The sequence below is a fragment of the Neomonachus schauinslandi genome, chromosome 3 (genome assembly GCF_002201575.2).
Source record: "Neomonachus schauinslandi chromosome 3, ASM220157v2, whole genome shotgun sequence".
NCBI classification, from domain to species: domain Eukaryota; kingdom Metazoa; phylum Chordata; class Mammalia; order Carnivora; family Phocidae; genus Neomonachus; species Neomonachus schauinslandi.
The window spans coordinates 78559317-78575775 of NC_058405.1; the positions used below are offsets into that span (position 1 = coordinate 78559317).

The 16459-nt window shown below is 36.9% G+C and overlaps 1 protein-coding gene and 1 non-coding gene across 3 annotated transcripts in view; one reads left to right on the plus strand and one right to left on the minus strand.

Annotated features, from left to right (window-relative positions):
- Positions 1–16459, plus strand: part of ZDHHC20 (zinc finger DHHC-type palmitoyltransferase 20) — a 77454-nt gene that overhangs the window by 33904 nt on the left and 27091 nt on the right. For both annotated transcript variants that reach the window (XM_021678325.1, XM_021678326.1), the window contains exons 3-5: positions 1550–1653; positions 7638–7758; positions 16220–16289. In XM_021678325.1, the coding sequence (XP_021534000.1) occupies positions 1550–1653; positions 7638–7758; positions 16220–16289 (295 nt within the window). The remainder of the gene's footprint in view (positions 1–1549; positions 1654–7637; positions 7759–16219; positions 16290–16459) is intronic.
- On the minus strand, positions 10741–10847 carry LOC123324454. The gene has a single exon (XR_006539823.1). It is a non-coding gene; the product is annotated as a U6 spliceosomal RNA (small nuclear RNA).

Consider the following 16459-nt stretch of genomic DNA (forward strand, 5'->3'; position numbering starts at 1 on the left):
GATTTTATTTATTTATTTGAGACAGAGAGAATGAGAGAGACAGAGAGCACATGAGAGGGGGAAGGGTCAGAGGGAGAAGCAGGCTCCCCGCCGAGCAGGGAGCCCGATGCGGGACTCGATCCCGGGACTCCAGGACCATGACCTGAGCCGAAGGCAGTCGCTTAACCAACTGAGCCACCCAGGCGCCCTGTTAATTTTTTTTTTAACATTATTTTATTTAAAAAGAACATTTTTTAAAACCAAAAGTGAAAGGAGAAATAACCTCAGACAAAAGGAAGAATAGTACTTTGAATTGTTCTTTGCAGACCAGTGAAAACTTCTATCATTCCTTAAACTTGGGAAACATGGAAATAGGGAACGTGCAAAAAGAACCAGGTTTTGAGAGGAAAGATTCTTGGATAGTAATAATAATAATAGCCAGTATTGGGGTGCCTGGCTGGCTCAGTCAGTAAAGCGTGTGACTCTTGATCTCAGGATTGTGAGTTTGAACCCCAGTTGGGTGTAGAGATTACTTTTTTTAAAATGGCCAGTATTTATTAAGGATTTATTATGTGCCAGATGCTGTTTTAAATGTTTCTCATGTATTAGGTCATCAATATTAAGCAACTAGCTTTAATAAAACAAATTAAGTGCTTTAATTAAAGTCTGAGCAGATTAGAGGGGGAGTATAGTATGAAGAGGTAATGAATTCTAAAAATAATTGAAAAGGCTTATGTGGAAGAAGTAATATTTGATCTGAACTTTAAAAATGAGTAGAATTTCAAACTTTGAAGCTTGTGTCTGCTTTGTTTTCTTCAGTGGATTTGTGGTGTCTCATTCCAAACAGAAAAAGTTAAGCACCTGGTAGATAGTTCTTGCTTCCTATGGAAACTAGTCCTACTTCTTTCAAAAAGAAAAACTGTAGAACACAACAAAAAGCCCTAAATTATATCAGTGATAAGTTAATATTTGGAGATAAAGACGTTAGAATGTTTATACTAATCCACTTGTGAAACAGTTATTGCAGAAATTTTAAATGGGTAAAAATTTTTCGTTAGTCTATGTTGAAAGGAGAATGAAATTTAGTGTAATGTTTCTGGTTAATCCAGGAACTGAGTTTTTCAGATTACTCATTATCCACAATGGTGGGAACTTCCTTTATTACTTTGTAATTCCTTGAATTTAATGTTCATAGTGATGGAAGCTGTCTTAAATAATTTTTAAGTCATTCAAAATGTAATTTTTAGGAAGAGCTTGAAATTCAGTGAGTGAAGAGGGTGTTTCAACTTAAATGTTCAGCAGTTTAATAAAATCAAATCTCATCTCAGGCTACAAGTCTTTACTTATAAACCAGGCTGATAACCCTTAAATGCGGGAACTGAATGTTTCTTCGTATCTGTAATGGTAGGTCATTCAGATAAAGGAGTTTATAAATTTGATGTCTTCAGTAGGTTTGGATTAAGGTATTTATTGGATTAAGCCTCCTGACCCTAAATATTGTGTTTTAATGTAATGCTTTTTCCTGTTTTCACCTGGATTCAATGAAATGTTATTTGTTTTTATTTACCAGGAAAGGCCGTTGTTTACCTTGTGGCTTTCCATCTGTTCTTTGTTATGTTTGTATGGTCCTATTGGATGACAATTTTCACATCTCCCGCTTCCCCCTCCAAAGAGGTAAATTTAATGTTGGTAAATTACCAAATGCTGTAGCTAATTATGGAATTATTTTCCCTGTGTTACCTTTGTTAAAACTTTATTACATAATGCATTTGTTCTGTTTCCGTTCATGAACTTGCTTGGTGACTCCACATTGTGAATGTGAGTCGTCAGCCTGGTCTCAGATACAGCCCACTGACTTAGCACACTAAAAGATTGATCATAGTTTACTTAATACTGGTATTTTTCTGCCATGCTATATAGTCTTAAAGACATACATTTTTTTACTGGACTAAAAAATCTTAGGGGACAGAATTGAGTTAGAAAAGTAGAGTGTATTTTTGGACACCTTAACATATTTTCTCAGGCCTGAACAAATATGCTGCAACTAACGAAAGTTTTAATTGTGGGAAACAAATTGTCTAGGCTGTTGTTTGTTATACTTTAATATGGCTAGTGTTTCTTCTAATTTGAGGTTCCACTGGGAAAATAATGTGAGTAAATATTTATGTAGAGTAAATTTTAAGACCAGTATGTTTCTCTTGCCTTGACATAGCTAACTGAAATCTAGTATAACTAGATGGCTAAGAATGTACCCTCTGGTGTTAGGATTATCTGAGTTTGATTTTCTGCTCTAACACATTACTTAATGTCTCTGAGCCTCCGTTTTCTTATTGGAAAATGGAGCTAACAATAGTGCCTGTTTCTGTAAGATGTTTGTGAGGATTGAGATTTATTCAGATAAAGCTTTTAACACAGTACCTGCCACATGGTTGGCAATCAAATATTAGATGATGATGATAATTATTTCCACTCATATAAAATTCATCAAAATTTGTTAAAAATTATAGACCATATGTTTAAGATAATATCAACTTCCAATTAACTTTTTATAAAACATATATACAGAAAAGTATATATAAATGTATACCTGATGGATTTTCACAAACCAGACCTTGAGCAACCACCACCAAGTTGAAGAAACAGAACATTACCAGCATCTCATAAGCGTCCTCATGCTCCCTTCCAGCCACGAAACCCACTGTCCTGCCCCCTAATAGCATCAATTTGTTTTGCCTAGTTTTGCACTTTACATAAATGGAATCATACACTCTTGTGTTTGTGTCTCTGGCTTCTTTCATTAACATTCTGTTTGCATATTCATTCATGTTGTTGCATGTACTTGTGGAGCATTCATTCTCATTATTGTTTAGTATTCAGCTGTGATAAATAATAATTTAATTGCTCTGCTGTTGATGGGCAGGGGCATTTGGGTGGCTTCCAGTGTAAGGCTCTTATAAAGAGGGCTTCTGTAAATATTCTATAGCATATACCTATGTATATACTTACATATATAGAGAGAGAGAAAGAATTCTTTTGGGTAGGTGCCTCGGATTGGAATTGCTGGATCATATGTTGTGTGTACATTCAGCATTAAGTAGAAAATGCCAGACAGTCTTTTGCACATTTTTTTTTTCCATTGGATGCTTTTGTTTTAAGGGGTAGTGAAATCATCAATCAAATGTAGTGTTTCTTAAAATATATTCATCAGACATTTGGTAATAATTAGTCATCTCTTAAAGTTATGTTACAAAATGCCATCCATATCTTTTTTTTTTATTTTTAAGATTGATTTATTTTTAGAGAGAGAGCACATGTGTGCAAGCGGGAAAAGCAGACTCCCGGTAAACACTGAGCCCCACACAGGGGCTTAGTCTCATGACCCTGAGATCATGACCTGAGCCAAAACCAAGAATCAGTCACTTAACCGACTGAACCACACAGGCGCCCCACAAACTGCCATCTATATCTTAAGCTCCGAGTTGAAAAGGAGCTAATTTTATTTAATCATTTACTACTAATGATGGCTATTGAAAACATAGCATGTATTGAAGTAAATAGTTCTTGTTATAGGAAATAAAAAATAGAAAAAGAGGGGTGCCTGGCTGGCTCAGTCGTAAGAGAATGTGATTCTTGATCTTGGGGTCATGGGTTCAAGCCCCATGTTGGGTGTAGAGATTACTTAAATAAATAAACCTTTAAAAAAATAGGATAAAAACAATTGGTAATACTTTTGAGAAGCAGTATAGTACAGGGTTGTGAAGGACTCAGACTCTGGCTCCACACTGCCCAGGTTCAACTCCTGCCTCTGCTACTTGCTAGCTGGGTGGCCTTGGAGACTTGCCTTAGCTGTCTGCACCTCAGATCTCTCCTGTAGAATGAAGGTGATAGTAGTACATACCTTATGGGATTGTTGTAAGTATTGAATAAATTAATAATATATGTAGTTGGCAATAATAATATATACTAAATAGTATATGTAAAGTGCTCAGAAGGATACATAGCACTTAATAAGTGCCATTTAAATGTTATTTATTTTGGTGGTTGTTTGTCATATTGCATCCATTTAGCATTCAGCCGAGGGCTTAATTAAGCCTTTACATCCACTCCATCCTTCATGCTCCCCTATTCCTAGAAGTTCAGCTGAATACCCAGGCCTGTGTCCATTGGCCCTGCTATGGCATGCTCTGCCTTCCCCGTCATAGAACTTACTATCTAGTTTCATAACTGCCTATTGACTTGTATGCACCACCTTATTATCAGTTTTTGAGGGCAGGGATCATTTTTATGGTGTCCTGCACTACATCCCTTTCCCCACTATTTAGCACATAGTGGGTGTTCACTATTGAATGAGTTAATTATTAAATCATCAAGGGCCAGCTAAGTTAAGATGCAGTGACAAGCAAGAAAGAGCAGGAGTTTATGGTTCTCTTTCTAAATAAGCTTCCAGTGTGCTGACTGAGATAGCTCCTTACAGTGGTTACAGAACCGTGAGGTCGCTCCTAAAGTAACTGTATTAACAGGACTCTGTGAGCTGAGAGGTTAGAGCAACACTTGGGAATCAGACCCAGGGAAATTGGTTGAGTCTGAATAGCAAAAACACTACATTTTTAGGAAAGTTAAGTTATAAATATGGGTATTTTTTTCATCCTTTGTCAGCAAGTACTTGGCACCTACTGTTTGTCAGACTGTGCTAGGCTCTGAGAATAAAAAGAACAAGAAAGACATGGTCCTTACATTTTAAAAGGAGAGACAGATGGTAGATAAGTAAACAAACAAAATAATTATAAATTGTGATAAATTTAGATAACTTTAGAATAAGAACATGATGATATATTAAAGCATAACAATGAAAGATACTAGAGGAAAAAGCTACCTTAAGTAGTATGGTCAAAGAAATCTCTGAGGAAGTGTCACTTAAACCAAGACTTTTTTAAGTATCTCTTTCACTAAAGTGTTAGCTTTTTGAAGGAAGAATCTTTGTTGCTTATTGCTGTATCCCCATTGCCTAGATTCAGACCTCGTATGTAACAGGCAGATTGCTAAATACGTGAATGAGTGAATGGTGAGGAGGCAGCGTATGAAGAGCTGGCAGGCATCTTCCATCACTAAGTGTCATCTTTAAAAAGAAAATATGGCCCCATCACTTCTTTGGTAATCCTACAGAGGTTGCCAATCAGCTACAAGATGAAGGTCATGCTCATTTGCATGGTACACAAGACCCTTCATGAACTAAAATCTTACTAACTTCATCTCCACTGCTTCTTCCTGGAACTCGATAGTCAAGTAATGTTTTGCCCTGACTATACCATGCTATATTCACATCTTTGTGCTTTCTGTATGCTGCTCCCTTTACCAAGATTCTCTTTCCCTCCTTGTTTTCCTGGAAGATTCCTGTTTATCTCTCAAAACCCAGCATAGGTACCACTTCTTCCAAGAGTCTTTCATTGACAGTCCCCACCCCCTCCTAAGGGAATTTTTATCATACCTGGTAACATATTGTACTATGCTGATTTGTAAGTTATATTTCTTTATTGACATGGCCAGCATTCCTACTGGACTGTAGAAATGTACTTTTGAAGGCAAGGGCCATATTATTCATCTGTGGATTCCTATTACCTGCGCAGTGCCAAGTTCTTAATTGGTATCTAATACATATTTAAATTGAACCATCTGAACACTGAATGTAAGATGATGGCATTTCATAGTTTGAATTCTGTTTTGTAGTTTTTAATGAAAACTAGATGTATAGTAATAATTTCCAAAGTCTAATCCATTTTAAATTTTGTTCCATTCCTCATCTAAAATTCTGGTGTCTCTTGAGATTTTCATTTTAAGTTTTTCATAATTTATAACATTAGTCCTTAAGGAAAATTAATAATGTTGAGGCCTGGAATAGTACCACAGGCTAGAAATATGATAGCCCAGGGAAATCTGTTCAGATTTTACAAGGGAACTGTAAAATTTGATTGGAGCATCTCCTATCCAAATATACATTTATCATCATACCAAATGATTCTTATACTCTACTGTGAATGCTTCAGAGACACATGTCAGGGAAGAACTTTTAATTCAAACAAGTTACCAGTTAAAATTCTCTTAAAAGAGAATGGGCCATTTTGCAAAGTAGGGAAGTATTTCAGTACTTGAAAGTATTCACGAGGGAGTGGATCTCAGAAACGTCGTCTGAAGATTCCTACCTCCCTGGGAAGTTAGATAAGTGACCTCCAAAGTCTCAGCTTAAGATTATGGGAAACTTTTCTGACCTCTTTCTGTTCAATTTGTCTGTGTTAACTTCTCATGCCTTAGAAGTAAATTTGGGGATTTCTTATGCCATCAAGATTTGGTTGTGGGAACCAGGAAAGGTAATCTAAATAGATTCTTCTACATCCTAAACTGTGGTGTTTGGTCAGGTTAGAGTAACAGTCTGTAAAAAGCAAGAACAGTTATTTTACATTAGCAATATGGAGGGAAGCATGGTAGAGTAGAACTCAAAAGACTTGTATTTTAATATCAGCTCTGCCAATAATTGTACAATCTTAGAAAATTCGCTGAGCCTCTTGGTATCACTGTTCCCTCAGCCCAGAGCTCTTTCTACTACTATGCCAAACTGTTGCCTTGTTTGTAACAGGATAGGCTGCACTGATAAGCTAATACTATTATTACTGATGATTAAGCATCAAGAGTATGGAAAGTTTTGGTAGTGAGTTAGCAGGTAGATCAAAATACTTGAATATAAAAACTCCATTCATGACTCTTTAGGCCTTTTCAAGCAAAACCTTGCTTTTGCTTGAAAAAAATTGAGAAACAGTACAGTTAAAATACAAGACATGATCAAGAACAAGTCTCAAGCCATTTTTAGTTTAAAAGGAAATTCTGTGAAATAAAGACTGATAGAAACTGAAAGCTTTTGTTTACATGAAATTAGAGGCATAAAACTGAGGGTCCTTGAGATGCTGGGATGACATGATAAGGGGAGCAACTATAAACAAGTCCTTTGTAAGGAAAATGCTATTTAAGAAATGAACTGGAGGCTGGCCACACTATGGGAATAAAAACTTAAGAAATGGAAACTAGAAATAGCATAAAGGAATTAACTCTTTGAGAAAAGGAGACTATGCTTGCTTTGACAATCCTTAATAATTTTGCAGAAAGTATTCCTATTGGTTAGCTCTTTAAAAGCTAAAACAGAGTAGTAAAAGAATGACTTGTTGACCTCACTGAAATATTTGGCCAGAAAATGGCTGGACCATGTGCCTATGATTTAACCTCTTAACCCAAAGCCAGTGAATCTTGGACATCCTTCCAAAAATTAAAATTTTCTTGACACTAATTTTCAAACATCAAAATTTTTACTAATAGAAAATATATATATTAAGCCCTTTTTGGTTGGAGGTATTTAATTTTTTCTGTAAAATACAAAGATGCAAAATTTTCTAGTTAACATTTTTTCCCATCACTAGTATAGAGGGCAGATATTTTTTAATCTGTCAAAGGTATGTAGTTTTGTTAAAATATACTTGATTTAGCTTCTTTAATTTGATAATAAGTTTTGCCCTCATAGAAGAAAATGTGTTTTCAACAAAGGATGAAACTTTGTTTTTCTGAGCATAATAGTTTATGGGATTAAAAAGAATTAATAGTTATTTCTCCTTTTATAGTTCTACTTGCCCAGTTCTGAAAAGGAACGTTATGAAAAGGAATTCAGCCAAGAAAGACAACAAGAAATTTTGAAAAGAGCAGCAAGGGACTTACCTATCTACACCACATCAGCTTCAAGGAGTAAGAAAAACCAGTCTTAAGCTTTCCTTGCGAAGGAATTTTTAAAATATGGTTAATCCTGCCAAGATATATCTGCATGATTTGACAGTTACATCGATACTGTGATTGCTACAGATAACATCTGCAAAAACAAGATTTTCCTGTGTTCTCTATCTTCTGTGGTATTTCAGATGTACATACATTTGTACATATATTGATACAGATTTTTTAAGGGGCTCACTTCTCTCTGCATTTTTTTTCTAATTCAACCTCATGGCTAAAAATGTCACTTGTTATTCTTAGCAAACCATCATTTAGAAATTCTGGTTTGAATTTGAATATGTGTGTCATCATGGAGTCATTTTTTAAAAAATCAAGAATGTGCTAACTTAGAATGGAGAGGAGTAAAAGACACAAAGGGGAAGAATCTTGTCAAGTTTTAAACCCAATACTCAAAAGAGCCAAAATTTGAACTCAGGTTTGTCTGGTTACAAAGATGTTGGTATTTCTACTCTCCCACTGCCTATTGACATAGGTGACTCCCTGCGGCACCTTCCTGTTCTCAGGGTGACAGTCTTACAATACGAATGAATTTATGAGTGGCCAGTGTAGTCACTTAAGTATAGGAAATGGTTTTAAGTTCTATATTATATACCTCATGAGTTTTGTTCAAATACAGGATAATATAATAGCTAACAATTATTCTGTACTTTACACATACTCATTTAAACTTCACAGCAGCCCTTTGAGGTAGATACTATTGTCTTCATTTTACAGATGAGGAGACTGAGACACAGAGAGGTTTATAACTTGTTTGAAGCCATATGTAGAAAAATGGATTTAAATCTGGGTGCTCTGGCTCTAGAACCCACTATGCTGTTCAGCTCCGAGGGAAAATAAGAGGAGCTTTACCTTTGTATAGTTATGTGCAAGTCGTGGCTAAGGAATGTAACTAAGTTTGTACAAGATTTTAGGAGGGGATATTTGGCTGACTTAAATTTTTCATGCATTTAATACTATTCTTTTTGCATGACTAATATATTGCTGTACATAACAAAAACATGAATTTCAAACCAGACCCAAGCTTTTCCAGTACTAGGGTAGTGAAAGTCACTAACTTTCTAAGTTCTTGTTTCCTTATTTTATTTTTTATTTTATTGGTTTTTTGGTTTTGTTTTGTTTTGTTTTTTGAGAGAGACAGTGCAAGTGGTGGGGGGCAGACGGAGAGCAAGAGAGAGAATCTTAAGCAGTCTCCACGCCTGGTGTGGAGCCCAGTGTGGGCTCAATCTCACAACCCTGAAATCATGACCTAAGCCAAAATCAAGAGTCAGATGCCTAACCGACTGAGGCCCCCAGGTGCCCCTTTGTTTCCTTATTTTAAAATGAAGATAAGAATATCTACATCTTTGGGTTAGTGGAAATATTAAATGAGATACATGAATGAGATATATACATTTAGTGTAGATCTTGGTATTAATAATAAATTTTCAGTAAATGGTTAGCTAATATAAAATAATCCTTTTTTATATTCAATTATGAAAAGTCTGATTTATAATAATTATTTCTACTTATAGTTCTGTAGATTAGATGTTCTTAACCCAAAGTCCAAGACTTCAGAGAATTTATGAATTCTGAGATGGTATGCAAAGTTGTGGGTACATGTAGTGTTCAAAATACCCCATTCATACCAAGATAATCTGATTTTCAGAGCAGTATGTGTGGCCTGAAGAGTTAATAGCCACTGATGTAACATCTTTACACTAAGGCTTTCCTCTACTCTGAATAATACCCTTCATCTATTCAATATTATACCAGAATTATGCTAAATACTTTACTGGTGATTATTTAATCCTCAGAACAACTCTGAGGGAGGTGCTGCACTTGTCTTCATTTTAGAGATGAAGAAATGAGGCACAAAGTAGTGTCCAAAGTCCCCGAGTAATAAGATCTGGGATTTATAACTTACCTTCTGACTACAGGCAGAGTCCCTGCTCTTGAGCACCATTTTATGCTGCATTTCTATTGCTTAGAATTCCAAACTTTGGGAGTTTTTATCTTTTTTCTTATTATAGAAATAATATGCATTCATTCTTTAAAAAACAAAATTACAGAAATACATATTATAGAAAGTAGACTTTTCATAGAGCAGAGACGAGTGAAAGTGATGGAGCTGCCTCCACACGGAGGAGGGGTGGCGGGCTTTTCACCCAGTTCCTTTTTGGGCTTTTTTGAACCATGTGGAGAGATTATTAGCTATTCAGGAAACAAAATGGGTCTTTCTAGACCTTCTCCTTCCACAGTGTGGATCCAACCGACATTTCTCTCTAGCTTTGTCCCGCACTGTTTTCTTGCATCACCTCTGTGCTAAAAGCACTCTTGTCTTTCCCCACCTTTTTTATTCTTTTTCTCTGCTTAGAACAATTATTTTTTCCTCTCTAAATCCAGTTTAAAGTTTTAATTCAATGTCTGCTTCTTTTCACCCATTTCTATTCACTTGAGCAAGAAGTGATTTTTATTTTTTTAAAGATTTATTGTGCTCGCTTCGGCAGCACATATACTAAAATTGCAATATTTTTTTAAAGATTGATTTATTTACTTGAGAGAGAGAGAGCGCGCGGGAGCGTGCATGCATGCATACGGTGGGGGGGGGGGTGGGCAAAGGGAGAGGGAGACAAGCAGACTTCCCCACGGAGGGGGAAGCCTGACATGAGGCTCCATCCCAGGACCCTGAGCTCATGCCAAAATCAGGAGTCAGTCACTTTAACTGACTGAGCCACCCAGGCGCCCCAAGAAGTGATTTTTAAAGTCTTCTCTGAACTTCTCAAATTCTTACCTTGTAGGTCACAAATCACTGCCTCATAGTTATTTCTGTTTATGTCACTTACTCGACCTTATTCTAAGACTCTGGCAGTCAGGAATTTTTCCCATGGTCTCTAACAAAGTGTCTTGATTAAATAGGCCCTCAGTAGGTATTTGTTGAATGAACCTCTTCCTGGGTATTCTCCTTATTGGCTGTTTATTCACTTTTTGAATGTCATTCTCACGCAGAGGCCATCTTAATCTTATCTGTATTGTGCCAGTTTTAGTATATGTGCTGTCAAAATGAGCACTGTTTATGCACTTTTAAATCTCCCTAGTTTTCTCTCTTTCACTGATTTTCCCCATCATAGTCTGAGTTTGTATTTTATCAGAAATAATTTTTTTTAAAGATTTTATTTATTTATTTGACAGAGCACAAGCAGGGGGAGTGGCAGGCAGAGGGAGAAGCAGGTTCCCCACAGAGCAGGGAGCCCGATGTGGGACTCGATCCTAGCACCCCGGGATCATGACCTGAGCTGAAGGCAGACACTTAACCGACTGAGCCACCCAGGCGCCCCGAAATAGTAATTATTATTATCATCCTAGTAACACCTGCTTTATTGAGAATCTGATATGTTCCAGGAGATTTATATTTAATCTGCACAATAGTCCTTTACACTTGGTATTATTTGCACGTACAGAAGAGGCAATTGAGGCTCATGGAAAGTAAGTTACTGACGCAAGGTCACAAGCTAGTAAGTGGGAGAGCTAGCATCTGACCTAACTGGTGACAGAGTCCCTGCTGCCAGTGCACCTTTACAAACTGGCTTTTCCAGAGCATATCAGTTTCCTCTTGGTATGTGTGTTCTCATCCTTTTTTTGTTTTTTTTTTTAAGACTTATTTATTTATTTGAGAGAGAAAGAGTGCGGGGGTGGGGGTTAGAGGGAGAGAGAGACTTTAACAGACTGAGCTGAGCGTGGAGCCTGACACGGGGTTCGATCCCACAACCCTGAGATCAGGACCTGAGCTGAAACCAAGAATCGGAAGCCTACCTGACTGTGCCACCCAGGCGCCCCTTGTCCTTTGTTATATTTGCATGAAGATTACTGACCTTTTTCTTCTCTTCTCCCCCAGTTTGCTCCTATAACACTTGCGTCTCCACTTAAGAAATCACAGCCAGTTTTTTCCCTTTGCTCTCAGGTATATGTCAAAGTATATCTCTCTTAAAAACAACAACAGTTTGGTTCAGATGCTGTTCTAACCGCCATTATATTTTCTCTTCCCTTTGAGTTAGATTCTCTTATAAGTTGTCTGCACCCAAGTCCTCTTTTCCTTCCCAGCTAATACCAGGCAACTGGCTTCCATTATCCCTACCCAAGTTCAGTGACTTTTGTCATTCTGGCTTCTTGAAAAGCTTTCTTCTTTGTGCTTTTCTGTTCTAGTTCTGTTTCTTAATCCTTGAATGATTATTCTTCCTCCTAAATTTTTTTTAATTTTTCTGTTTCTTAACCTCACAAGGGTGCCTTGCCCTTATTCTTTTCATACTGTTCCTTCGGCTTTTGTTTTCACCTCTGGAATTCTGACACTAGGATATTGTGATTATTAGTTTATTGTGTCTCAGTTTGTTTTCTTTAGTAGTTTTCAGGAATGAGTTCACTTTTCTGAATATGAATTAAAACAGATTCAAGGAGGGCGCCTGGGTGGCTCAGTTGGTTAAGCAACTGCCTTCGGCTCAGGTCATGATCCTGGAGTCCCGGGATCAAGTCCCGCATCGGGCTCCCTGCTCAGCGAGGAGCCTGCTTCTCCCTCTGACCCTCCCCCCTCTCATGTACTCTCTCTCATTCTCGCTCTCTCAAATGAATAAATCTTAAAAAAAAAAAAAAAACAGATTCAAGGATATTGTCACACTAGCGCTCATTTGCATTCCAGACCCTTTCTTGTATGTGAGGCAAAGGGGTGGAGCTGTAGCTGCACACCAGGAACACTTATCTAGAAGCCTACAGTCTAGCTGCACGAGGGCTGCAGCATTCTTCCTTTTTCAGAGGGAAGAACCTGCAGACCTCTCCCCCAGAGCACCCTGTAGCCATTATTCAAGGATTCATCCCTCTTGGCATGTGTCTACCCATTCAGCATCTCCAGCTTGGTCATTTTCTAGGTTAGTTGCACTGATATGTCTGTTTTCTACGTGTATCCATGGGACTGGGTGAGCTTAGAGTCCTCCTACTTCATCACCTTCCTGGCTCCCACCAGAATAGCTGTCCTTGAGTGACCTATTATCCAAACCTACAAACCCAAATAAAACTGGATTCATCAGTTCAAAATTTAATACCATCAAGCAATATTTGTCACATGGTAGAAACTCTCTAAATATTTGTTGAATGAATGAGAGAATGAATAAATGAAAAACATCCTGCCCCACTCTCCCTGCTTCCCCCAGACTGAGCTTATTTCTGCCGTTGGCAGCCTTGTTCATTTCAGCACCCAAGACTAGAAACTGAAGTTTGCCGATGGCTCCTTTTTCCTCAGTTCTTCTGTCTACTCTGTCATCAGGATCCTTCAAAAGTCTTCCTCAAAGGTCTGTTCAGTTTGGTCTCATCTCAGGGCAAAATTCTCATCTCAGAATTTTGAGTGGAAGTATAGAGGAAAAAGAATATAAGATACTCCTGATCCTCATCTTACCACTAATTCAGCTATATATAGCTTTGGGCAAATTACTTTCTCTTGATATTAGGGTGTTTTTCATCTGTAGAATGGAGATATCAACTAGGAGATTTCTACTGTCCTTTATAGCTTTACTTTTTCTACGTTGTATGGTTTTATCTCATGTCCAACCCAGGTGAGGCGTTATAGAACACACCCTCAGTAAACTATAGCTTATTCTTTTAGGTGGATATTTATATACATTCCCTTCATCTTAAAGATATTTTTGTTGAAATAACAGAAGTAATACATGCCATGATTTAAAAAAAAATTTTTTTTTAGGGCACCAGATGAAAAGTGAGGGGCACCTGGGTGGCTCAGTTAAGCATCCAACTCTTGATCTCAGGGTCTGACTCTTGATCTCAGCTCAGGTCTTGATCTCAGGGTCATCAGTTCAAGCCCTGCTTTGCGCTCCATGCTGGGCTTGGAGCCTACAAGAAAAAAAGAAGGAAAAGTGAGTTTACCCTTCACCCCAGCACTACTCTCCGGGGGCACCCTGTATATCTTTGCAGGAATTTTTTATACTTGGCAGAGTATTACATACCTTATGTACAATTAATTAATATATTTTAACAACTAGAGTAAATAGATTTTAACCAATACAAATTTGGTTACCTGGATAGTGCCTTTTAGCAGGTATAACTTACAACATTACTTCAAAATAACACTTTGTCTCTCTTATATGTTAATTCACATCTGGAAGGTGGATGCATTTTATTGGGATATGTAAAGAAAAAAAATACGTATTCTTATTCCCCTCAGACATGTGAAACATGCTACATATCCAGACTGTTCAACAATTTGCTTTTTTTCCATGTGATATATTTGCATTTTTCCAACTTAGGGTACATGTGTATTTTGTATGGAAAATTCTTGTTAAAGTCTACATAGTATTCCACTGTATGGATATATCAAAATGCTTTGCCATTTGGATAATTCAAGTTATTCATAGTATTTTGTTATTAAAAACAATGCTGTAGTGAACACATCTATAGAATTTTCTAGAAGTAGAAATGCTGAGTCAGAGAACATATACATCTTAAATTTTTATTGATACTGCCAAATTTCCTTCCAAATAGATTGTAATACATGACATGATTCATGCACTTTTTAGAGGGTATACTTAATTTAAATTTTTATTTGAACGTATTTTCTACGCTATTACTATGTTTGTTAGGATCACAAGTAACAGGCAACAGCTTCAGCTTTTGAACTCCTTTCACCCCAAAAAGCTACCAAAAAATATGAAATGGTGTCAGAAATTGGTGGGTATTTCCTGTATGTGAAGGGCAGGGCTACAAGAAAGAACTGGAACCCATAATTGGAAAACCAAAACTGGGACCCTGTGCAGCTTATTTCTTCTTGTTTCTGTGTATCTGTTTCATTTTTAACACTATCTCCCTGCAAACAAGTTTTTATTTTTTATCCAGTTCACATGGCAAAATATCACCATCACATGTTACCCAGTTGCGGCAGCATGCAGCCATAACTCATTCTCAGTCCCAGTGCTGAATCCATAGGAGAGAGAGCATGAACTAGAAGCAGGGAGGGTGGTCTGAACTCATTTCCCAGAGAAGGAGAGAGTGGCTTATCAATCAAGCAGATACCTCCAAAGAAGCCATTTACAAAATCAAGTAGAGTATTTGCCATTTAAGTGCTCTAAATCTATAAATGTTTCAACTATTTGTGAAAGATCAATAGTAATTTGCCTTGTTGCCAAGTCAGTACAGTTTGTTTGCTTTAGAGGCCATCATATAGAGAACAATTAGCGTCTAACTATAATGTTATTATTCTCTATTCATCCATAATAATGGCTTTTAAGGTACTTTTTGATTTGTGAAGTCTTGGGACATTTCCCTCGTGAATCTCAAAGATCTATTTGTCACTTATTTAAATTTCAAAAACCAAAACTTAAGGTTCTGTACGATATACAGACTCTGATGGAACTCTTATTCCAGTGGACTTCTTCTCTTGAATTTTTTTTTAATCAGAGTACTTGAGCTGAAAACAAGTCTTACTTGATCTGATTTCTTAATTAATCTCTGACGTCATTTCTGACCTGCTTTTCACCCTGTTCCAGGCACACCACACCCTTCCCTATTCTTTAAACAAACTAAGCATGCTCCCACCTCAAGGCCTGTCCTCTGCTTAGAATCCTCTTTTTCCCAGTGTGACTTAGTAACCCCCTTCCTTCAATTTCAGTTTTCTCAAATGTCTCTGAAATTACAGTATACAATATCCCAATTCCCCCTCCCTGCTTTATTTTTCTTATTAGCACGTATCACTAATATACTATTTATTTTGTTAACTTATTTAGTACTCCCCATCTTCTCCAAAAGAATATAAGTTCCATGAAGGCAGGGATTTAAGCCTAGAACAGTATCTGGCACCTAATAGGTGCTCATGTTTTGAATGAACATATAAATTGGGCAGCAGTAACATAAGTTAGAATTGAGTGGGAAGAAGTTCAGGGTTGTTTGTTTTTAAAAATGTTGTCTCGATTTTGCTATTTGGGATAGGGATGGGAGATAAAAGGTTGTGGTTTTGTTTTTCTTGAAAAAGCTATTTTATAATGTTAAAAACAAAATCCCACAGGGTGCCTTAAAAAGTTTAAGCACATTCATTTTGGGATATTTTAGTATAGACAATGTATTATAGTAGGAAAAAAAGCTTGAATCGGGACTTAGTAAATCTGAGTTATGCTACTACCTGACTAGGTGTTTGACCTTGTGCAAGTCACTTACTTGCTATAGATCTCCTTTTCCATCTGAAAATTGCTGGGCGCTGTTCTATTTCTGAGGTTTCCTTCTACCTCTTGACATTTTGATTTCAGAAGCTCTCTAATGCATTTTGGTATTATTTTAAAATTATTAGTTATCAATTTCACAGAATTATTTGTAAAAGAAATGAAAGTAAATTATATAGTCAAATTAACTAAGCTTATACATCCTTCAACAATTTCCTTTTAATTCTTAAATATAGCCATCAGGTATTGTGAAAGATGTCAGTTGATTAAACCTGACCGGGCACATCACTGCTCAGCATGTGACATGTAAGTATTACTTGTTTGTTTCTATTTAACCCTAGCACTGGAAATTGGTGACAGGGGAATGGAAGGGGAAGGAATATTTCATATGCTTTATACTTAGCAAGAACACTGTATCCTCTCCCTTTATTTGTTATGTATTCTGGGCTAACAAAAATATTTATGTAAGCTAGAAT